Source organism: Notolepis coatsorum, assembly GCF_963971535.1.
Source record: "Notolepis coatsorum genome assembly, chromosome: 16".
Taxonomy (NCBI): Eukaryota; Metazoa; Chordata; class Actinopteri; order Aulopiformes; family Paralepididae; genus Notolepis; species Notolepis coatsorum.
In genome coordinates this window covers 60,087,438-60,113,338 of record NC_140180.1, presented here as the reverse complement: position 1 = coordinate 60,113,338, position 25,901 = coordinate 60,087,438, and the positions used below count along the sequence as shown (strand labels likewise).

Genomic DNA, 25,901 nt, shown 5'->3' with positions numbered 1-25,901 from the left:
AGTCAGTGAGATCATAACACCTGAAGGGGTTGAAACGGGTCAATGCTGCTGAGGAGTGGAGGACACATCATAGCAAAGGAGAAGCATCTAAGGTCTGCACCACAAAACTAGCCAACCGTCACTGAGAAGACTGCCACTGTCACAGAGTTTAAGCTAGCAGTGCCGTATCCCAGCCTGTATATACACTAGCATCATGACACAGAGTGTGGTGATGACGGAGACGGTTGGTGGAGAGGGATTGGAATCAATGGGAATCAATAGGAGAGAGAGGGGCCCCACTGTGTGAGAGCCAGTAAAACAAGCCACGCATACAGAGAGACTGGGTGGAGAGTAGAGGAGATGGGAAGGTAGCACTTTTTTATGATATACTGTAGATATAACGTTAGTACATCACAATATCTGCTTACTTATTTATTTAAATCACACATTAGAACATCCTCAAATATTCACAATAATAATATTCCACAACACAGATAAGACTATAAGCGCTGAATATCGACATGTTGCACAGCCCTACTACCAGTGACCGTCTCCTCCGACCGTATGGTCCTCCGCGTACGTCCCCGAGCAGCACCGTCAGCATCCCCTCCCCCACGCAGCTCCATGTGATCAATAGACAGCACACCGCCAGGGCACTCAGCGAGAGAACGGGCCGTTAAGGCTGCTGCTGCCCCCTTACCTCCCCGCCGTCCTCCTCTCCAATCTGGATGACCTTCTCTAGCATTTTACTTCCTCCGGTCTACAGATGGATTTCTACCGTGAAAGTACTACCGAACAGCACGCGGTCACGTAGATATAAATGTGTGTGTGGGGGCGTCAACCTTAGTCGCCGCTCCTCCACAGGCTTTAGAGCTGCTCTTCTAAACGGAGTATGGAGCTGAGAAGAAAGCCTGAAGGGGAGGGAAAGGCCTGACAGCAGGTGGGGCAATAGAGCTGAGCTGAGGGGTTGACTGGGGTTGTGAGAATCCACTAGGGCCGCTGGGCAATACACACATATTTCATGTCTGTGTTATCGTATTGTGGGGTCTGTTGATGTGTTGAAATATTGTGGTATTTATTTGTGTCCATATGGCCCAGGCCTGATGTATAGCCCTTTTTCAAACAATCCTGTATGGTCTTAGCAATGTAGCAACACACTGTGTACTCCCATCTCTAAGTCAGGTTCCTTTGTGTGTGTTTATACTGTATGTACTTGCCGAATAAAAGTGATTCTGATTCTTCCTGACCAAGCGGTCACCGAACCATGACATCACACTTAGTCATGAGTGTGATGTGATCATAGTATGAGGGACCGCATGCTGTCATCTCTTAGAGTGTGTGAAGTGATAGTTGAGAGGGTGTGTGTGTGTGTGTGTGTGTGTGTGTGTGTGTGTGTGTGTGTGTGTGTGTGTGTGTGACGTGTGTGTGTGTGATATGGAATGCACATATTGTCCTTACGATAGCAATACAAGCCGTTTGTTTTGATGGAGGACTGCAGGAATAGTGGCGGTCTCCGTGTTCCACTCTTCATTCTCAGTCATCACACCTAGTCCCAGCCACAGCCCGAGATATACACACACACACACACACACACACACACACACACACACACACACACACACACACACACACACACACACACACACACACACACACACACACACACACACACACACACACACACACACACACACACACACACGGCCTGTTCCCATGGTATCCATTCACTGGCTCCTCACTGATAATGTGTGCGCTGCGTATGTTTGTGAGCCACCAGCCTCTCTCTCTCTCTCTCTCTCTCTCTCTCTCTCTCTCTCTCTCTCTCTCTCTCTCTCTCTCTCTCTCTCTCTCTCTCTCTCTCTCTCTCTCTATCTATCTATCTATCTCTCTCTCACACACACACACGCACACACACACACTGAGGTAATGTGTATCTCTTCATCTTTTTCGCAGGCCAACCCTCCCCCCATCATAGTCAACGCAGACTCACTAGATGCAGGCCCTTATGTAAGTATCTGTTGTCTCTCTCTCTCTCTCTCTCTCTCTCTCTCTCTCTCTCTCTCTCTCTCTCTCTCTCTCTCTCTCTCTCTCTCTCTCTCTCTCTCTTTCTCACTCTCTCTCTCTCTCTCTCTCTCTCTCTCTCTCTCTCTCTCTCTCTCTCTCTTTCTCACTCTCTCTCTCTGTGGTTGATGGAGTGAGCCTCATGGTAGCAGCATGCTGTTTGCCATGTGGACTATAACATCCATTATCCTGTTGACCCTGGCTGTTTATGGGGATTGAATATGCTGCAGCTATGCATTTAGTGTCAAGAGTGTGTGTTCACCAGAGAGAGGGCGGACGTTTAGATTTTCAGCACTGGACTTGTGTAGAAACAAAATGTTGTCAAACTGTAGTCTTAGTGAAATTGTGTCTCTTTGTCTTTTAGTGAAAAGGTGAAATGATCTCTGTGGTGTGTGTGTGTGTGTGTGTGTGTACTCGTTTGTTTGGCTGCAATGCCTTTTCCAAGTCTCACTGTGTTCATTCTCTATACATAGGCCTGCTCTGTTATTATTCATGTCTGGTCATCAGTAAACCTGATTATTATACATTCCTATATAAGCGTATTGTTTTCTTGAACACTTTTTTTTTTTTTTTATGTTTTTCAGGCTCAGTGATATAATGTGTTTCTTGTTTGTGTTTTTCAGGTGAATGGAAGTGATGGGATGTATAAATACGAAGAGATCATCTTGGAGAGGGTGAGTCTCACCATGTTGTGTTTTAATTGAGCTCCATTGTGCTTCTGCTGCTTGGAATGAGACAGGTCTCTGGCCACTAGGTGGCAGTGAGTGGCTCTGTCTTCTGCTCTGACAGACTGGGGGCTGTGGATCCCGAAAAACCAAGCCAAGGCAAACCGCTTTCATCATGTGACAATTGTATTAGTCAGTGTGTATGTAAGAGATGTTTTTTTGGCTCTGGTGTCACTTCAGTGAGAACATCTCTATGAGGTATATCTAGTGTTGAGTGTAATCATCACAGAATTCCACTAATGAAGCGTAGCTTTTTACATAATCACATCAGCAGGCGCCACACCTGTAACGGACTCTCCTGTTCGGTCCACGCCTAGAGAAGAGATTGTCACAGATCCCTTACCAGTCGCCGTGGTCAGATGTGTCCACCCACATACAGATGCATCTCCGACCCCATGACAGATGCAGGGCGTCCTTCTCCCTCTTGCACTCTTAAGTGGCATTTCTTTATGCAAAAGGCTTAAATAAACTATGTAAAATCACACTCTAAAAGGACTGTGGGTGTGGAACATGTGGCGGTTGGGCCCAGTGTACTCGTCTTGGCTCGAGAGCAGCGCGCTGGGAGGCCTCAGCCTCCCTCTGTCCTAATTTGTTGCGACCGTTGCTCATTAATTATAGAAAATAATAAAGTGAAGTCTTATTTCACAACTGTCTTGTTTGGTGCCTGTCTCTGCGGCCATGCGCTGTCAGGGGCATGCAGCAGCGTGCCAGGACCCACTGGATCCAAATGGGTCCTCTGTCCTTCTGAGGGAGAAGGGGGTGGAGTCTCTATACCTCGGTATCATCCAGTAGATGTGTGTGTGTGTGTGTGTGTGTGTGTGTGTGTGTGTGTGTGTGTGTGTGTGTGTGTGTGTGTGTGTGTGTGTGTGTGTGTGTGTGTGTGTGTGTGTGTGTGTGTGTGTGTGTGTGTGTGTGTGTGTGTGTGTGTGTGTGTATGCGCGTGTTTGTGCGCGTGTTTTCAATGAAGTCCCCTCATGTACATAATATGCATGGGATTATCATTTGTCCCATGTAAGGACACACACATGTCCTAGAAAGTGGACATCTGAAATGCCTGGAGAAATCCCCTGAGCGGTGGACATACAGTAGATCACGTGGTCCTCTGAGGCACCAATACACTTAAGTAGCCTCTCTCTCTACTGACCTTGACTTGAGGCCCCACTGCTTGGTTGGAGGGGGGCCAAGCCCATCACTCACGTGTGTGTGTGTGTGTGTGTGTGTGTGTGTGTGTGTGTGTGTGTGTGTGTGTGTGTGTGTGTGTGTGTGTGTGTGTGTGTGTGTGTGTGTGTGTGTGTGTGTGTGTGTGTGTGTGTGTGTGTGTGTGTGTGTGTGTGTGTGTGTGTGTGTGTGTGTGTGTGTGTGTGTGTGTGTGTGTGTGTGTGTGTGTGTGTGTGCGTGCGTGCGTGCGTGCGTGCGCGCATGTGTGCTATATTCAGTGCTAATGATAACCTGTGTGCAGGGGAACTCTGGCCTGGGCTTCAGCATTGCTGGGGGAATGGACAATCCACACATCCCTGATGACCCAGGGATCTTCATCACCAAGATCATCCCTGGGGGAGCGGCTGCTATGGATGGAAGACTGGGGTAAGTCTCGCTCTCTCTCTCTCATCTAACCCCTCTACCCTCTAGACCAGAGCCTCTACAGTCTGTGCCCCCAAGCTCTTTGTGTGTGTGTTTCCTCAAAGTTAGGAATCACTGCAAAACCAAAGACTGAAACAGCGCTTTTTATGTGCTTTCTGGCTCTCTGTTTATGTTTGCCTCGGCCTGCTCTGTGTGTGTGTGTGTGTGTGTGTGTGTGTGTGTGTGTGTGTGTGTGTGTGTGTGTGTGTGTGTGTGTGTGTGTGTGTGTGTGTGTGTGTGTGTGTGTGTGTGTGTGTGTGTGTGTGTGTGTGTGTGTGTGTGTGTGTGTGTGTGTGTGTGTGTGTGTGTGTGTGTGTGTGTGTGTGTGTGTGTGTGTGTGTGTGTGTGTGTGTGTGTGTGTGTGTTTGTGTGCGTGCGTGCGTGCACTTACGTAACAGTGTCCAGCCTGTCTGTGTGTGGTGAATTGGCTCCATGTTAGTAACCCACTGACTTCAATTTACTCCCATGTTCTCAGAGTAGGTAATTATATCTTGAATTATGAAAAGAATCACTTGAGCACACTGGTATTCTTGCTATTTAAATTTACATTTACATTTAATCATTTAGCTGACGATTTTATCCAAAGCGACTTACAGAGTCAGCAGGAGGAGTATACCTCTGGCAGCTACGGGTAAGTGGTATTGTTCGTCTAGCAGTGCCGAACAGTGCATAGTAGTATAGACATAAGAGAGAGGTAAACAAAGGTCTAATAATAATATAAATGTACCTGGACTGGGTTGTTGTGAAGCCAACCCATCCAGTGAGTGCTTTTAGCATAATAATAAAGCGTTTAAAAGTAAATGATATTTATTAAACAAAGGGGAATGAAACCCACAAACACACAAAAACAGGGATGAGGTAACAGGTAAGGGAGAACAAAACAGGGATATACAATAAGACAAACAAACACAAGTTATCAAATGTCACAGGACACAACCACACTCACGGGGTACAAAACTGGTAAACCCACCCAGTACAATAAACAAGGCTATAACACTATCAGTGCCTTTGATTAACGTTGATTTACCCCGTTGAATGCCACCATCCACTTCAATGTTAGCGTTAAAAACGCCTAATCTGTGTTTTAAATTATGTGTCTAATCTGCCCGTCGCTTATCAATGACTCGTTTGCAGTCAACATTGTCAAAGCGGATTGTTTTTTTATCGGTTCATTTTCGTTTTATAGCATTTTGAAAAGCCCTCGTTTTCAAGGAAAATATAAAGATTCCATGATAAAAGACATTTACTGGAATATTCTAGAATACACAAAAACGTTGTAATTTTTCTGCCTATTTATGAATCGTTTTCAAATAAACGCTAGATTATCGATAGTATAATTTTATGTGTACGTATGCACGCTATAGACGCGAGCTGAAAAATCTATTATCTTATTTCCTCATCACCGATCACAGCCAAACAGCCACATCACACATAGGGGACACGTTGATATCTCAGCGAATACAACTCTGATTATCCCAAGACTGGTAAAATAGATTCCTTACCTCAGATCAGATCTTCTCTAAAAAGATTATTCCAATTCCTGATCGCCATTCCAAATATCGATCACGCTCATTGATTGATTATTGGCTGCTGTAAATATAAGCGACTAAGCTTATATTAGATAGATAGATAGATAGATAGATAGATAGATAGATAGATAGATAGATAGATAGATAGATAGATAGATAGATAGATAGATAGATAGATAGATAGATAGATAGATAGATAGATACTTTATTAATCCCCTTGGGGAAATTCAGGGTATCTCGCAGCTCACATAGTATACAGACATTGACCGTTCCCATACAGTTGTTACACGTTATGTCTGCATCATGAATTAAAAATAAGTACATGATAAAATTCAATTAAATCATACCCATCAATATTAAAATAGGAGCGTGATTAGATAAAAGCAGGTGTATAAAAACAGTGTATAAAAACAGGTGTAAAAACAGATGTAAAAACAGGTGTAAAAAAACAGGTGTAAAAACAGGTGTGTGGGTCAGAGGTCAGGTCCCCCGCACTATAATACGCTGTTCTACAGTCTGATGGCTGTGGGGACAAAGGACCTCCTGTGCCGCTCAGTCCGTGAGTGCAGGGAGATGAGCCGTCCGCTGCGACTGCTGCTCTGCCCCACCAGGGTGTGGTGGAGAGGGTGGTTGGTATTGCCCATGATGGCCAGCAGCTTGCTCTGAGTGCGGCTCTCCACCACGGTCCCCAGTGGGTCCAGTCTCCTCCCCACCACTGAGCCAGCCTTCTTGACCAGCTTATCCAGCCGTCTGGTATCCCTGGCCGTGGTATTACCACCCCAACAGACAGCGGCGTAGAGGAGCACACTTGACACCACTGCCTGATAAAACATAAACAACATTTCCCCACACACCTTAAAAGACCTGAGCCTCCTAAGGAAGAACAGCCTGCTCTGTCCTTTCTTGTAAAGCGCTTCCGCGTTAGCAGCCCAGGCCAGCTTATCATCTAGGTGCACGCCTAAATATTTGTATGACTGCACCGTCGCAATGTTGTTTCCCCGTATGCTGACTGGTTACAGAGGTGGTTTCGACCTGCGGAAATCCAGTACCATCTCCTTGGTCTTTTTTGCGTTCAGAAGAAGGCCGTTCCGTTCGCTCCAGTCGCTGAAGGCTCCCACCTGGTCCCTGTACTCTCCCTCCTGTCCCTTCCTCACACACGCCACAATCGCTGTGTCGTCCGAGTATTTTTGGACGTGGCAAGACTCAGAGTTGTAGTTGAAGTCTGCCGTGTAGAGGGTGAACAGGAACGGAGCGAGAACAGTCCCCTGTGGAGCCCCAGTGCTGCTGACCACTGTCTCCGAGACACAGTTGCCCATTCTGACAAACTGTGGTCGGTCTGTCAGGTAATCTGTGATCCAGGAAGTGAAGGAGGGATCCACCCCCATCTTCCTGAGCTTGTCTTTAAGTATGGGAGGTTGAATAGTATTAAAAGCGCTCGAAAAATCAAAAAACATAATCCTCACATAACTCCCCGGCTCATCCAGACTCATTAGTCTAAGCGACTGACCTGCAGTTACACAGGGATAGACGATAGGGGGCGCTTTTTTCCAATCTGAGCTCCTGTAGGGGCTGGTGTACCAACGGGAGACTCGGTTGATGAAATATGAATTCAGATCGTTAATAAAACAATAAAACGATATTTGTCGTCGTGGGCACTCAACGGGGGGGCTGATAAAACGAGATATGTCGTCCGTGGCACTGAAAGTGCAATAAACAGAGTGCCACCAGACACAATCAAACTTAACTGGTGGAAACACCAGTAAGGCAAAACAATGAAGCTACCACACAACAGTGGCAATAAGGCCAACACAATATCAGTCCACACAATCACTGTGGCAATGGCAAAAAGGCAATACAACAATCCACTCCAATGGAAATGGCAAAAGGCCATGAGTGTGTGCATGCTCTCAGGTTTTATCCACCCGCCCCTTAATGAGTGATTGCCCTCAGCTGCCGTCATCATTGGGTAATCAGCACTCTTTACAGGAAAGGGCGGGCGGCACCTGAGAAAAATAAACAGAAAGAGGGGGGTTATTATCAGGGCATGTCACAGAGGTATAATAATATTATTAGCATAGTAGGTAGTAGTATAAACATGGGCATTTTCTTTCAAACATGATTACTAATGGTTACAGGCAGCCATGTTGGAAGAAATATTAAAAAGAAGAAGACTACACAAGCATTCTGTGCCAGGCCTCTATTGATTCCCTTGGAGGTTGCCTAGAGTCATTGAAGGTTTTCCAATAATTTATAGCACATTTCTGATATAGTAAGAGGCATAATTTTTATTAAAACAATTATTGTTTTTGTGCATAGATCATTTGATGTATAGTACATAATACATAGTAAAAGTAAAAAAAATTATGTATTCTTTTTAATTATAAATATTTTAGATATTGGTTGAAAAAAGTGTGTTTTTAGCTGCACAAGATTGAATGGGTTTCAGCTGTCCTGACTGTGGTGGGAAGTTTGTTCCACAACCGTGGAGCCAGGACAGGCCAGCCAGGCTTCAATACCCCCCCAGGAGCCTGAAGAGGAGTGGGTCTCAGGTAGCTGGAAGATGCAGAGCATATGGGTCTTGAGGGTGTGTAGTTAGAGACCATTGACCGGAGGTAGGAGGGAGCCATTCCCCTCGTTGCACGGAATGCCAGGTCAAGAACCTTGAAGCGGATTTGTGTGGCAATGGGAAGCCAGTGCAGCTCTCTGAGACGTGGGGTGACGTGGGCTGACTTTGGTAAGTTTGAGATCAGGCAGGGATGCTGTGTTCTGTATGAGTTGAAGCGCCTTGGTGGCCAGTAAACCAGCTAGCAGTGCATTGCAATAGTTGAGGTGAGACACAAGACATCCTTCTCACGTCACTCGGAAGGAAGAATCTGCAGGTTGTGGTTGTTGAACCAATGTGAGTAGAGAAGTCCAGCTCGTCATCAAGGATCACACCATGATACTTGATAGGAGCGGTCCTTGAGGCAGGATGACAGCTGTTCCACTGCAGAACCTACAACTCCCATTCCTGCAAGGGATGTGAGGAGGATCTGATGGTAGGTCCAGGAGAATCAGCCTCTGTGACTGCTATGAGTGACCGGTCTTGAAGCCTGGCTGATTTGGGTCAAGGAGTTCTGTAATAAATAGTCAGTGAACTGGTTGGATATGGCACGTTCAAGTGATTTAGAGAGACAGGGCGATAGTCATCTATGATGGTGGGGTTCAAAGTTCTTTTTTTTAATGAGCGGTGTGACTTTGGCTTGTTTTAGGGAGGTGGGAACCGCCCTGAGTTGAGAGAGGAGTTGATGGTTGAAGTCAGTGAAAGTGAAAGATGAGGCTCCTGTTTCAGCACTTAGTGGGTGAGGGTTTGTGGAGGTTCTTAGCCAAGAGGCTTTGGCAGTATGTTTTTGGAGAATGCTGACAAGAGGTCCTGATAAGTAGTGATGTCACCAGTGAGGCAAGTCTTTTTGCACTTCTTCTCTGCAGCTCTCAGCTCTGTCCTTCTTCTCTAACTGCATCTGTCAGCCATGTTTTGGGTGTGGAACAGCTGGCAGGCTTTTTGGCCAGGGGGCAGAGCTTGTCGAAGGAGGTTGAGAGGGCTGAAAGGAGGGCGGAGGTTGCCCTATCTGAAGGGAGAGCAGAGAAAGTCTCACTCAAGGGTAGAGTGGACAGGATGTTAAAAGAGAGGGTGGAGGGGGACAGGGAGCGTGGGTTGCATCTGAATTTGAGTTGAGTTGAGACACCAGGGCCCTCATTCATCAACGTGTCTTACGCACAGATTTGTGCTTAACCTGTGCGTACGACCATTTCTAAGCAAAGAGTGGGATTCATCAATTTCAACTTGAACTTGACTCCGTGCTTATATTTACGCACAGCTCGGAGCACACTTAGCTGACGCCCAGTGGTAGAATATATTATTACAACAAGGAAATGAGCTTCTGTGCATTAGTTTCAACACTGGCATGTTCTGTATGAACCGTAATTCATTATAGTTCATTGTAAAATAGCAACAGTAGTGTAATTATGGTCAAAACCCTATAAATAGCATTTGGAATAATAGATCTTTCTCTCAGAATGAATGCAGCATGGTTTATATAGCGTTATCGGAATATACGGGGTGTACTGACTCGTAGCTCAACTCGTTATTATTTTGTGCACAGACCGCAGAAACACGGGAACGTTTTGATTATATTTAAAAGGCTTCACGTTAAACTAAACAAGTGGAATTTCGAAGCTGTAAGCAGAATACAAGTCATATGAACACCCACGATATAGTGTTCTTCCCCCTTTTTACTGTATAAGAAAGAATAAAAAACGCATTGCAATGACACCAGATAGTAGACAGACTATGTATATGATGGGATTCAAGTTTGCGTTTTTGTTGATCATAGGCATGCTGTCAGAGTATGATATCTTAATCAAACATTCTAGAACATTTGTCGTCACAGATCATGTCCTAATAGAACATAGGCTATGGCATGGTCCATCGTGATATTGTGTGGACTGTTATTACTGTACCGGTACCACCCATTGTGACAACAGCCTTGTGAGTCCCGCACACAAACATGATGGAATTCAAGTTCATGTATTGAAAGGCAGGCTACATCATACATGCAGTGAGATTCATTGTTCTTGTATATGCTCTCGTATTATTGTTTATATAGGCTACCCAATACTGACATCAAAATAGATTGTAGTATGCCTCTAGAAATCATATGCAGCAGGTAGAAAATTGACGGAAAATCCATCGCGATTTGGAATAAAATTGAGGAGAACTTTAATCCCTGGGTATTAATCAAACAACACGGGAAACGGCAGTCATATTCCAGCACGGTCTTTATTAGTGTTTGCGCTGCCCAGGCAGCAATGGTTAATAGATATCATATCCGACATCACCGTTCTCATAACACGCTTCCCTCGGCTTAGTCCATTTTTCCACATTTCATGGGGGTATTCCATTACCGTATATGGTTAATCGGGGCGGTTCTGGTATGCAAATACTTAAAACCGTGCACGAGCTCAAACGTAGGATCAAAGTCATATTCATCATGACAGGTGTGCGTAGAACCTGCGTACGCACGTGTGGTGAATCCCGATTTTTCTGTGCGTGCACTGATTCTACATTCTGTGCTTACGTGTGGAAATAGAACACTTTCCACGCCACGTTGATGAATGAGGGCCCAGGTCTTCTCGGAAGGACCTTAACAGCATGTTCAGCTCATCTGGAAAGTGTTCGAGGGGACTTGGAGGGCGATAGAGAATAACAATAGTGAGATTGAATGGACTAAATATATTCGAGAGAGGAGAGGGTGATTATCAGGTAGTGATAGTATACAATATCCCTCCAGGAGGGAGAGGTCAGAAGGCCAGGTCTTTGCTGTGAGCGTAGGCAGTTATGACGTCTGCTTTCTTCATGGCTGATTGGCAGTTCCATAAGTCCCAGCATATGGTGACAGGTATATTTGTGGCCATAGACGGATACTTACATCCCTAGCTCTAATTACTTATGTCAGACACCTGTGGTTAACTGGTGGAATGTGGGGTAGAGGTTGAAAGGCAGCAATCGAGCTCAATGTAGCAGCATATTTTCATATACTGTAAATAGAACAATAATATTAAATAATAAATAACAATAAATAATAGAATAATATGTAAACCATTGCATTAATGAGGATGACCCTCCCCCTTCACCTTTTCCCATTTTCACATTAATCACAGTGCGTAGTCCTATACCCAATATGTATTATTTTAACAAGCATGATTACATACTACAATTTTCATCATCTAACAATAGAAAATGCGACAACTGTTATCAATAAATAATAATAAATGTAAATATGTTATATTTACATAAAATAATGAAATAAGGCAATGTTTCACAAAGTATTTCCTATTCACAGCTTTGGAGATTAGATTAGATATTAGAGACAATTTATTTGTCATTGCACAAGTACAGAGTACAACTAAATTAAATTGGCGTCTAACCAGACCAAGTGCAAACAGTCTGTGGAGTGAGAGGTGTCCTTGATGATACTGCGTGCCTTCCTCAGACACCGTTTGTGCTGGACAGCTTGAATTTCAGGGAGTGATGTACCGGTGAATCTGATGCATTGGGTGGTTTAGAAATTCACCAGAATCTGAGGCAGATGGGCTTTCCTCAGTCTCCAGGGTCAAGGTGTTGAGGGCCCACAAGAGCTCCTCGGAGATGTAGACCCTCAGGAATTTGAAGCTGGAGATACGCTGGAGATACGTTCAACCATCTTGGTGTTTATCCACATGCCTGCTTTGGTCTCTCTGAAGTCCATGATGAGCTAGTGTTGAGAGCCAGGCTGTTATCAGTACACCATGCCACCAGGTGCTGGACCTCCTCCCTGTAGGCCGACCCACCACCTCTGTGGAACATGACATTCAATAATAATTCATCATTCAATCCCCTGAGTACCAAAGTTTTCAATGTATATATCCAAAATGCTTCACGTTAAAGGACCCCCCCCCCCCCCCTTCTTGGCACAGGTCTTATTTTTTCAATGCCACAAAACTAAAACCTGAAAGTGGAAATGTCATGTTTTGTGTTGTTTATAGGCTCTGGATGTTTATGTTTATGTTCATGTTCATGTTCATGTTTATGTTTATGTTTATGTTTATTTAAGGATCCCCATTAGAAGCACCTAGGTGTGCCTCTAGTCTTCCTGGGATCCTGAACATAGAAATACTATACAGTACAGTAGAAATACAATACAATACATACTAGGGCTGACCTTCGAATTTATTTTTGGAATTCGAAGCTGCAGGGCCGAGATTCAATTTTAATTCGAAGCTTCGAGATAAAAAAAAATAAATTTTTTATTTTTATTTTCTTTTATTATTATTATTTTTTTTTTTTTTTGGACTTGTACAACACTTTGTTCAACTTTGTCAGTGCTGTAAAGTTGAACCCTTTTTAAATCTTAGACAAAGAAACACTTTGCTTTCATGAAATATTGTAAGCCGTTATTTGAGGCTTTATAAAAGCAGCACAATGAACACAAATCTGTCAGTGCCGAGTCCGACCTCATCTTAAATAACAAACAGCATTGCTTGTTGTAGTTAACAAAGAGAGGCAGAGTTGATTTTGCAAAAAAAAAAAATATATATCTTTTCTTTTTTATATTCGAATTTTATTTTCATATTCGAATCCCATGCCCATCGAACAAAGCTTCGAAGTATTTAAGACAGCCCTAATACATACATACTTACACACACACACACACACACACAAATAAAAGAAAAACAATCAACCTAAGCAAGTACACAAATGAAAAAAATTATAATAAAAAATGAATAAGATAATGACAGACTTATCAGTACAATTAAACACAGAAACAGAGTAAATACCAACAACCCATCCAGCCTGACTCAAGAGACACATCTGACCAAAACAAAGAGAAAAATAATACACTTAACAGATATGAAGTGCTACTAAAGAAAGCAGACTATACAAATAAATAAATGAAAGAGTTTGAGGTTATTAGAATAACAGTAACACAAGGGTATGCACTATGCACCAATCCTACTCTTTGTTGAGATATTTCTTTGTAAGCTTTTTGAAAGTTGTTTTATTAAATACATTTAAGATTTGTTCTTGAAGCCGAGAATATTTTGTGACCAGCGGCTGAATCCCTTGTGCTGTAACCATGTAACCATGTAACCATGTAACCAGTGTTGTAGTACTTGAGTCCGAGTCCTGGACTGATTTTCAGGACTCGTGACTCGACTTGGACTTGAGCACTGATGACTCAGACTTGGACTTGGACTTGAGCAGACGAGGACTCAGACTTGTTAATTGATAAATAGGGGAGAACGGGGATAGTTGTCACACTTTTTACTCTAGTGTGAATTGCTCATCATCAAAACATCTTTCAATTTCATCATTAAATTGAAGCTTAAGATGTTGGCTTGAAATGTGTATCCCTCTAATTTTCCAACGTATTGTAACAAAGAGTTAATCACCTATCAAAGACACTCTGACACATTGTGACATCCAACCCCATCATGGGGATGGTTGTCACACACTATGGGGTTGGTTGTCACTATGTGTTTTAATGGGAAAAATCTTAAAAAGAAGACAAGAAGGCAGAACTAAATTTGAAAGTTTAATTGCATTGACAAGTTGACAAATACATAACTTAATGCATCTTAACATGAACATAAACAGGAAACACATCTTTAGGCCATCCTATATAACAAAATAAGAACACAATAAATCGGCCTAACAATAATAGCCTACACAACATGTGACAACCAACCCCAAAGAAAATGTGACGACCAACCCCAACTGGAATATGACAACGTCCCCCGTTCTCCCCTACAGTTATTAAATTTTTTTTAATTAAAAATAAAATTGTAATAGGTCCTAATCATTTGGCATAAGATATTGATGGCTATATTAATACCGTAACATTATAAAATGGCAGACACGCGTGTTCCACCTACATGCAGATTCATGTCGATACCCTCATGTTCAGTACTAGATGTTCGATATGTAAACAAACTATTGAAGAGAAGACCGGGAACCTCAAACTTCAACAGACATCTGTGGAGTGGACTCAACCTTGATGACTTGGACTCGGACTCGGCTTAGGTTAATGGGGACTCGACTCAGGCTCTTCTTTGGTGACTCAGACTTGGACTCTGACTCTAAGGTCGCTTTCACACAGGGGCTGTTTGGTCCGGACTTTCGGACCAGAATTCGATAGTCCGGTTTTTCGGGTTTGTGTGAATGCGTGTCGAACTCGGTTCGCGGACCAAACAGGCGAACTCTGGTCCGCCTGAAAACGTAGGTCTCGGTTCGGCTTCAGCGGACCAAATGCGAACCAAATATAGGAAGTGATTATTATTACCACTGCTCGCAGCATTCATTCACTGCAAAACAAGCACACTGCATCTATCTCTCTATCTATCTATCTATCTATATATCTATATATCTGTGCATCTTGGGAAGAAGGAAGAAAAAATGCGGCTTATTATATTATTAATAAAACAGCTACATGTGGGCTCTCATAAAAACACTGTGGTCTACAAGTTGTTTAGCGAGAGGATGGTGGTAATGTGCTTCAATAGAACAATGGATCAATGCCATGTCAAAATATCCCTCCACACACAGACACACACACGCGCGCGCGCGCACACACAGGCTCGCAGCCACACACACATTTCCACTGTCCAATAGCCGAGCGCCCTTTTCGACCGCGTGACATTGTTCAGAAGGTCTCGGTCCGCCTCACAGATTTCTATGTGAACGCAGGTGAACCAAATGAAGAATGCAACAATGTTGCAACTTCACCCCCAGAACCGCACCGAGTCCACCAAAACTATATGTGAAAGCGACCTAACACTGGGGACTCGAGACTCGACTCAGACTCGAGATTTTGTGACTCGACTACAACACTGCATGTAACCATGTAACCATGCCCAGAGGCCATATGTATCTACTGAGCCAGGCCACACTGCTACCAATGATGCTCTGTAGCATTCAGAGTTCAACCATTAGCCATGATAAGCTTGTATACACATGCTATTGGACTTAACTGCAGCCTTTGATACAGTCGACCACTGCATTCTGATCGAAAGACTTCACTGGGAGTGTGCTGGACTGGTTCTCCTCCTCCTTTACTGTTTACTGTCTACTGGCACTTTCACATCCAAAACTGCTCCATTGTCCTGTGGCGTGCCCCAGGGTTCTGTGCTGGCTCCTACTCTGTTTGCACTTTACATGCTCCCCCTGGGAGTAATCATTAGTCAATTCAAAGAGGTCTCTTATCATTTCTACGCTGACGATATCCAATTATATGTATTATATGAACAATCTGACAAATTATCTGCCCTCTTTGACTGTCTGACTGCTGTCAAGGGTTGGATGGCAAACAACTTCCTTCAGTTAAACGCAGAAAAAACTGAGGTTCTTATTATAGGCTCAGAAAAAGTCACCTCAGAAGTTGCCACATGCATGGGGACCCTCTCAACAACTCTGAGGCCCAAGCTCAGAAACCTTGGTGTGATCTTTGACCAGCAGATGCACTTTGATCACCAAATTAGATCTCTGACACGTACCTGTTTTTTCCATTTACGAAATATCGCCAAACTTCGATCTGTTGTGTCCCAGGTAGAGCTGGAAATGATTATTCATGCTTTTGTTTCATCCCGCCTGGATTATTGTAACTCCCTTTTCACCTGCCCCGATGCATCCTTTTTGGGCCGGCTACAAATGGTCCAAAACGCAGCCGCAAGGCTGCTGACTAGGTCCAGAAAATATTGCCACATCACTCCCATCTTAGTTTCCCTGCACTGGCTCCCCATCAATTTCAGAATTCACTTTAAGGTTCTGGTCATCACATATAGAGCACTCCATGGTCAGGCACCTGCCTATATCTGCGACCTACTGCGTCCATACACCACGAACAGATCGCTCAGGTCATCTGATCAGGGCTTGCTGGCTGTCACCCGGTCTAGATTGAAGAAAAAAAGGGGGGCCGAGCATTCGAAACTGTGGCCAGGCTATGGAATGCTCTGCCCTTGGACCTTAGATCTGTGGTCTCTGTAAACACTTTTAAAAAGCAGCTAAAGACTGTGCTGTACTTACTTACTTACTTACTTACTTACTTACTTACTTACTTACTTACTTACTTACTTACTTACTTACTTACTTACTTACTTACTTACTTACTTACTTACTTACTTACTTACTTACTTACTTACTTACTTACTTACTTACTTACTTACTTACTTACTTACTTACTTACTTACTTACTTACTTACTTACTTACATATATGTTTGTCCCGTATGGACAGTGGAGTGCCAGTCTGAGCAACCTGCAACTTTTTCAGCTCAGATTTAGATTCTGATGACCAGATAATAGGGCAGTTTTCTAGGTGAGACAAAACCAGATAATAACTGATTTCATTATTGAAGGAGTAATCAGACCCATTCCTCTTCCCATTTTTATGACTGTATAGTTTATATGTTTGGACCAGGATAGTGAGTTATGGATAGATATAACAATACATTTAGTTGTGTTTACTTTGTGTTGTCAGTAGTTGGTCAACATGTTTGACAAGATGTTTTTACCCACATATGCAAGTCCACATGGGCATGTTATCATATAAACTGGCTGAGTTGCATGTGATTATATCATTTAACTCACCATTGTTTCCAAAGTTAATTGGAATAATTCTTTATTTTTTTTGGGCATTTCTGCTTTATTGTGGACAGGACAGTCAGAGACAGGGAATCAGGTGAAGAGATGGGGGAGGACATGCAACACATGTCCTGGGCCGGATTCAAACCCAGGACGTTGTGATCTCGCAGTATGTGTCTTAACGTGGTGCGCCACCAGGGCGCCTCGCGACTTACAAGTTCTAGTCAGCAGGAAGGGTACAACTCTGGCAGCTAAGTGTCAGTGATATTGTTCGTCAAACAGTGTTGAACTTGAGTGCTACGGTCTTGCTACACAGTCGTGAGTGCATACTGCATAGTAACACCACAATGAAAAAGAGAATAGAAGTACAAAAGATGCAAAATAGGGATATTTTGGTTATTTTATATTATATAGGGCTTTTTTTGGGGTCAACAGATGTGAGTAGACACTTGTTTTAATGGAGTGGCAGCGTTGTGCACAAGGGCCATAACAATACTGTAGTTAGTGTTACTGTTTGGAACAGGAGTGAGCAGGGTATACAGTATATGCCCTGAAGAACATTGGGTAAATCCCCACATACATTAAAAGGGAAGAAACAACAAGAATATGAGTGTTCTGTGCTGGAGTGATTCTCTTCATGTTCAAGTGTCCCGCTGACTGACAGGGCTGTGTGTGTGTGTGAAGTGGTCACAGCTCTTTAAGTAAAAGCCCCGTCCCGCCCTCAGGGTGAATGACTGCGTGCTGCGTGTGAACGAGGTGGACGTGTCCGAGGTGGTGCACAGCCGGGCGGTGGAGGCGCTGAAGGAGGCGGGGCCAGTGGTCAGGCTGCTGGTCCGGAGAAGACAGGCCCCGCCTGAGACCATCCTGGAGGTCAACCTGCTCAAAGGACCCAAAGGTCAGACTGACATCTCTCTGGAACCACATTGTTACTCTCATTACCTTCATTGCAAGACTGTTTAAATCCTAACAAATCTGAACAAAACTGGCCATGGGAAAGGTGGGCAGACAAGGTCTGCTCACTAGACATTTCTGACATTTCTTTGTTTAGCTTACCATTAAAGGAACACACCAATGTTATGGGAAATGCACTTACGATATTCTCCAGAGTCAGACCAGAAGATAGATAACAAATTCCTCTCTGTGCGTTCAGTAGAAAGCTATTAATTTGTGCTAAGCTAGGCTAGCTTGCAGCCTGATAGCTTTCTACTAAACACTACTGAACACTACTGAACGCACAGAGTGGAAGTTGATATCTATCTGCCGATCAAAATGTTAGCAGTGTCCAGCTGAAGATGATGATTAACATCCTCAGTAAGGAATATTCGTTCTCCCTGAACGAATCACCTTTCACCTCTGGCTACATAGAAACTCTGGTGTAATAGTCGTGGGCAGAAGTAGTGCACCTTGCTTCACGTGCACAATGTGACCAGAGGGCGGTTTCCCGTGCTGACTGTATAGTTATCTGCAGCCTTCGCAAATGAGATGCAGAAGTAGCGCTCACTGCAACCGCATCTCATCCTAAATAAATCTGGCCCTGAGTCCCCCCCCCACACCATCCTGACTGGCTTACATTTGGAAGACTTTGCCCCAACTTGATCATCAGTTTGAAAAAGCCAAATCTGGTGTAAAATTGGGTAGTGGGTCCCCTGCATAGAATAGTCATAGAATTGTATAAGCTAATTGTTGTGGTCCATGTAATAGATAACATACTAGCATTATTATGCTTTAAATTAATGCAATTATTATTTTGAAATGTCTAATTGATTAAATAAATAGGTATTTCTCAACTAAGACTCTAGTGACTAATTAGCCAACTAATCGCAAAGAGGTGGTCGTCATTATACACATTTCAGAAATGCTTGGTTGCAAATCAGCTTATCTGCACTAACGGGGGCAAGCATGAAGAGACAGTGTAGAACTGGTGTTTTTTGACGGCCCTGAGTGTCTTCTCTCTCTGGCAGGGCTGGGATTCAGCATCGCAGGAGGGATCGGCAACCAACACATCCCTGGAGACAACAGCATCTACATCACCAAGATCATCGAGGGAGGAGCAGCCCAGAAGGATGGGCGGCTGCAGACCGGAGACCGCCTGCTAGCTGTACGAACACACACAACAATACATGTGTCTTCAACAGTCACATTTCAACTCTCGTAACAAAATGATTGTTACATTTTAGTAGCTAGTTTTCAGCTGTAGTTCATGAGTACGTCAAAAGCATAAACACTACAAATCAACAATAGTATGTGGTGTACAGAGTAAATAAAATCAGAACAAAAGCATGGACATGAATGTTTACTCTTATAAATCACACCCAAACACAGATGTGTGTCCCCTTTTTGAAAAAGCCTGCCTGGTTGTGTGTCCAATCCTGGTACTAAAGGCTGCCTGGCTGTTTGCCAGATCCTGGTGCTTCATCCAGAAAGGAGAGTCAGTCGACACACATCAGCATTTTAAGGCTCCATGTGTGATTGATATGCTGCTGCCATAGTGACTCCACTGGGATGTTTGTACCACAGAAGATAAAGAGAAGCACCTGCCAGGAAAAAGACCGACTATGCCGTTAAAAAAATATGAGATGTGTTTAAGATGGCCATAAATAAGAACAAAGTCATTAAGCACTGCTACCTTTGTGGAAAAGCTGTGAATGAATGACTACAGCCTTACAATACCTACGCTGTGAATGACTACAGCGTTACAATACCCACGCTGTTAATGACTACAGCCTTACAATACCCACGCTGTTAACACATTCGGGGCCATTGGGATGCGTCTAATAAATCTCTAGAGGACCGGCAAATGTAAACAGACGTGGGGCTGCGTGTAGAGCTAAATCTATACTTTATAGTATTGCTATCTGTCCATTATCATTGTCAATTGGGACCATAAACCGTCCCTTCAAAATGGATTAAAGAAATAATTTTTTCATCAATACGTTCTCATTTTATAGTGCCGTGAATATAAGCGTTATACGCATTTGGTCTAGTATATTTCCTGGGAGGCGAGATAAAGGGCTAATAGTTACTAACGTTATATCCAATGGCATTTCCGTTATACAGATGCTACAGTTAAAACTCAAACTGCATATGATCGGCACGATCCTCAAGCATGTATGCATGAAGGGGGGGGGGGGCGGGGGGGGTTGTTTCTTATTATTGATTACCAATAACCGTGTTCGTCTAAGTAGCCACATAGGCCGATCGTATCGTATCATAACAAGGCTCGATCGGGCTGTAATTTACGTGAAAAAGATCTTACCATGAGCCGGTTGGATCCCCCCGAGCATTTCCCCGTTATCGATCGCCATCTGGTAGATCGATATGTCCATTGGCTGATGATAAATCCCCTTATTGCATAGTGAAATCCGCAATTCAAAACGTATCCCATGCAACAGACAATAGCTATTGCTTCAGATGAGTAGAAAACGACATTAGAGATCCAAAAAGAAAAAAGACAACTTCTGCCACAGGGAACACTCTATTATCGCGATAGCGCCCCTAAGAGGATCTGGCCGGTATTGCACGTTGGCAAATTCAAAGAGTAGGGTAAATCTGCAGTGCCGCTCGGCGACCTTGAATAGGTTATTAAAATGGAATAAAAGCAATAACAACTTGCCACGGATATATCCGTGCTTCTGTCCACAACGGGTGGAATCGAAACACGGAGATCTCCGTGGTCGGGCGCCATTGAGTTAATGACTACAGCCTTACAATACCCACACTGTTAATGTCTACTATTTTAGATGATTTGTATTGTGGAATAGGCACATAATTTAGTGGTTAGTTAGTTTTAGGCTAATCATTTAGGTAATAGTTTGGTGGAGTCTACACAGTCCTCATTTAGACACAGTTTGAGGCAATGAGGACCTTGTAGACTCAACCACTAAATTACGTGCATGCTTATTCCCACATAATTATGTGCGGTTGAGTTTACGCGGTTCTCATTTCAAATCGCTGAACATCTTAGATAGTAATAATAATAATAATAATAATAATAATAATAATAATAATAATAATAATAATAATAATAATAATAATAATAGATCAAATTTATATAGCGCCTTTCATAGAACCCAAGGTCGCTTCACAATCAGGACAAAAAATTGGGCTTGGGAAATAGGGGGGGAAAAGGGGGATGAGGGAAGGTAATGGATAATGGACCTAATCTAATCTAAACTAACTGATGGGGAAAAGCCTTGGTGAAGAGGTGTGTTTTTAGAGCAGATTTGAAGGTGTCCAGGGTTGGGGCGTTGCGGATTTCGGGGGGGAGAGAGTTCCAGAGGGTAGGGGACGCCACGCTGAAGGCTCTGTCCCCAAAAGTCTGTAACCTGGTGCAAGGGATGGAGAGGAGATCTAGATCAGAGGATCGTAGGTTCCGGGATGTACAGTCTAGAGATGAGTGGGAGACACGGCAAATATTTTCTCAAGAATGAACAGTATCCACTGCGCTACACACCAACCTGTAATTCCTGTGAAATATCATGGTAACACCGCCGGGCTATGATCCACGCGGGTGTCGACCCATGGAACAGGTTATTGACTTCTCCTGCTCTCCTCCTGTGTGTCCAGGTGAACAACATCATCCTGCAGGACGTGCGTCACGAGGAGGCGGTGGCCGCGCTGAAGAACACCTCCGACATGGTCTACCTCAAGGTGGCCAAGCCAGGCCCTGTGCTCCTCAACGACATGTACGCCCCGCCAGACTACTCCAGCAGTACGTATCTGCTTCTTCTTCTGCTTCTTCTGCTTCTTCTGCTTCTTCTTCTTCTGCTTCTTCTTCTTCTTCTTCTTCTTCTTCTTCTTCTTCTTCTTCTTCTTCTTCTTCTTCTTCTTCTTCTTCTTCTTCTTCTTCTTCTTCTTCTTCTTCTTCTTCTTCTTCTTCTTCTTCTTCTTCTTCTTCTTCTTCTTCTTCTTCTTCTTCTTCTTCTTCTTCTTCTTCTTCTTCTTCTTCTTCTTCTTCTTCTTCTTCTTCTTCTTCTTCTTCTTCTTCTTCTTCTTCTTCTTCTTCTTCTCTGTCCTAGACTCACTCCTTATGGGGCAGACACTGTGCCACTCACACAGAAGGTGTGTCCAAGGCTTTAATCCTTTCACTACCAAATGATTAACCCTTTCACTGGTTCGAATCCAGCTCCCGGCGTTGTCACCAGCTTGGCTGGCCGTTCACACTAATACAATTGGCAGTATTAGAGGGTGGGGAAAGCTGGCGGGTGGGTCCTGGGCGTTGTGGACAGCGACCCCTACAGTTCGGTCGGGGCGCCTGCTCAGCGAGGGTATAGGATCTGGAGAGAGGTAGTGCGGCCTCCCACACGTTACACTCTCCCAGTGAGAATCTGCGCGGCCAGGCTGGCTGCCGGCTGGCTGCACATGCGTCGGAGGAAAACATGTGACAGTCTCCGGCCTCTCGGACCAACAGTAGGGGGGGTGCGCAACAACCAGGAAGGGGGTTGGGAATTGGCATAACGACTAACAGTGGGATGGGAGAAAAATTGGAAAAAGAGGGGGAAAAAGATAATAATAAAAAAAAAAAAAAACGTTCACTGCGACAATACATAAGGTTAACCCTTTCACTGCCACACGACAAATGGTTAACCCTTTCACTGCGTCAATACATGAGGTTAACCCTTTCATTGCCACACGACAAATGGTTAACCCTTTCACTACCACACTACAGAATATTAACTCTTTCACTACCACACTACAGACGGTTAACTGTAAAGGGTCAAGTGAAAGGGTTAAAGGGATGGCTGTGCCCTGTTTTACCAATGATGTTGTTGATCAGTAGAGTCCTTTCTCAGCACAATCCCTGCTGTTCCTCATACTAGCTCCGAAAAGCCACAAACCAATGCAAAGTCAATGGGGCCACACTCCTGTCTGTACAAGCTGACAAATTGACTCTACAGTGCAGGCAAAGTAGATTTCAGCGAGCCTCCGTCAGTATGGTGGTTTATTATCTAAATGTTGTAGTGAGGGAATGGAAAATGAGCTATCTATCTATCTACTTGAGCTAAAAGGGAGCTGTCGGATCAAGCCTGATCTGATTACGCCCCTAAAGAGCCAATCTGCCAATCACAGCGCGATATTGGAGGCACAGTAGTTTGTCACATAACATATGGTTCTGAACTATAGTTATTCTTAATAAGACAATATATTCTTCCTAATTTTGGTTCATACCATACCGTAACAGACCATCTTTCTTTATATACACGTATGTTGCCCAGTTCTATATGCATTGTCACTAAGCTCTATCTAACAAATGAGCGAGCCTATGCAGACAGGCCCAAAACAGGGGGAAAGTTTGTGATGTAAAACTTTTAAAAGCAAGACTATTATAAATAGAGGTTTATGTTACTTAACATCGAACGCTGCACTTTCTCTTTCTCTTTATTAAAGCTGGTTTAGAAGGCTGTATGAAAGCATGTGTAAGTGGCAGTGCTTCATCACTGTCTTTCCTCACTGCTCTGCCCAGACTCCCACATGGTGCACGCTCGTGCACACACACACACACACACACACACACACACACACACACACACACACACACACACACACACACACACACACACACACACACACACACACGCACCTACACACCTACACACACACGCATGCATCCACACACACATGCACCTACACACACATGGCTGACTGAGGCTGCTACCCATAGCAACAACAAACCCAGATCTGCACCTCCCACTGTGTGGCCGGTTTCTCACATCCCACCTGCTCCTGCCTCAACACAAGTATTCACAAAAACATTATTCAGTCGTATCTGCTCTGCGGAAATCTCCTAAAGTGTTGAATGTACAGTTGCTAGGGCTTTAGCTTTTGCTCTAAATACTGAGATAAGCCAAGCTCTTCACTGCATGACCCATAGTCATATGATGTAGATTTGTCTCACTCCGGCCAGCCACAAGAATGTCAATCTGAAGTAAAGAGGTGGTTTCCAGATCTACTTTTCAAGCCCTTTCATGATCTGTCGTTTGTTGGTTCCCAAAGATATAGTAGGATGTATAGATGGTAGCTGTTAATAAAACATTTATATTTATTTATTTATTTATGTCTTCATTGTAGTCTTTATTCATAAAAGAAGCTAGAATTAGTGATCATAATTTCATATTTGATTTGCATGGTTTGATGGTGAGCAGACCATCACAGTTCATGTTCATGTTAGATGGGTAGTAGACAGTGGGTCTCATTCCCGAAAATTTTCCAAAGATATATTCTGGAAGACTTATCTTGGAACCACTGAGACATAATCTATGACAAGTACACTCTGAGTCCTGAACGTGCTGGAGATATGTCTTAAGTGGCTGAAACGGTCGCAGAAATTATATGATCTGATATCTGCTTGGAGAATGGCATTCTGTCGTAAACTCCAAAGCGCGTTCCCGTTCAGCTCATTTGCATACAGAACACTGCCTCCATAGTTCCTTATAAGCATCCATTGCATGTTGACCTGCATTCTTTCAAATGTATATAATTAATCATTAAAACAGATGTGTAACAAATAAGAAATACAAATTCCACAGAAGGCATTAAATTATTATTATTTTCAATCATTTCACAATAATTGCATAATTGTGTTTGAATATATGAGTAATTATTTGTCCAAAATAGCTGGTTCAGATATGGTTAATCCAGCTGCCCTGTGATCAGATGAATCCATATTATTTATTTTTACGACATCAAATTCGTAATTTCTTATCGTACAAATATTGTCATATTTATTTTAATTATGATTAAGTAATTAATTCCAAGGAGGCCTGTAGCGTTGACGTGAAGGAATCACTATGAGAACACAGTCTGTCAAGTTATAATAACATTTTTAATTAGTCAATCAATCATGAGATTTGATCGTGGGCTGAGAGCATATTTAAGTGTGCTCCTCAGCACTCTTAGATCTGCTCTCAAATAAGATCTCAGGAAAATTTGAAGACTCCCACTCCCAGCCCTAATATGTCTTAAATAGGCCGAAATCTGGCTAAGACTAAATGTTTTGTCGTAACTTCGTTCGAGAATGAGACCCAGTGCCAGAGACTGGGAGGAACTCCCTACCTACTGTACTTCCGTCACCAGCTCTGGGAATGTAAGCAGACCTGGGACTCCACGAAATGAATGGAGTGAGACTTAGAATTGCTAATACCGGTAAAGGTACAGATTTGCCATGTTTAGGGTCTTATAAACATATTGACATTTTAAACTCGGAATGTCATTCAGTAGATATTTTTTTAAAGGGATTTCTGTTATATTCTGGGTGCATACTGATGACGTATTTCACCTTTTTCTTTTATTATTTACAAAAAAACAAGGGTAAATGAGGCTAACGATTTGGTTAGTTTTTACATCAAATTGAGAAAAAAATATATTTACAATATTGAAATTGACATTACTGATATTAAGCACTTGGTTGCTATTCAGCACAAGTCAGTTTCTCTAATGACGTGAATGATGTGAGTTGAGTTTTCAGTGAGGACATCACCTCCCATTCATTTTCCCGCCTGTCTTCCCTCTTCCTGTCTGGGTGTGTGCTGCAGTGCTCCACGCTGCCCCTGGTGGTGCCTGTGTTTTACTCATGCTTCCTTTCCCTCCTACTGGCATGGCCCTCCCTCCAGCCTTCCCCACCATGGTGGACAACCACGTCAGCCACGGCTACATGGGGGCGATGGAGCCCAAGCCAGTGTACCAGCCGCCCCAGGTCACCCCGCCCAGGTACTCCCCGGTCCCACGGCACCTGATGGGAGAGGAAGACTTCACAAGGTCAGTCGTGGGCCCCATCTCTTTGATTCACATAATAGAGGCCTCACAAGGAATGTTTATGGCGTTCTCTTTCTTCC

General features: G+C 43.5%; 1 protein-coding gene across 1 annotated transcript in view; it reads left to right on the top strand.

The window, feature by feature from the left end:
• The window catches only part of dlg3 (discs, large homolog 3), a 304,684-nt gene that overhangs the window by 217,493 nt on the left and 61,290 nt on the right, over positions 1–25,901 (top strand). The window contains 7 exon segments of the mRNA XM_084332164.1: positions 1,933–1,986; positions 2,664–2,714; positions 4,225–4,349; positions 17,796–17,965; positions 19,032–19,168; positions 21,637–21,781; positions 25,680–25,824. Coding sequence (XP_084188290.1) covers positions 1,933–1,986; positions 2,664–2,714; positions 4,225–4,349; positions 17,796–17,965; positions 19,032–19,168; positions 21,637–21,781; positions 25,680–25,824 — 827 coding nt within the window.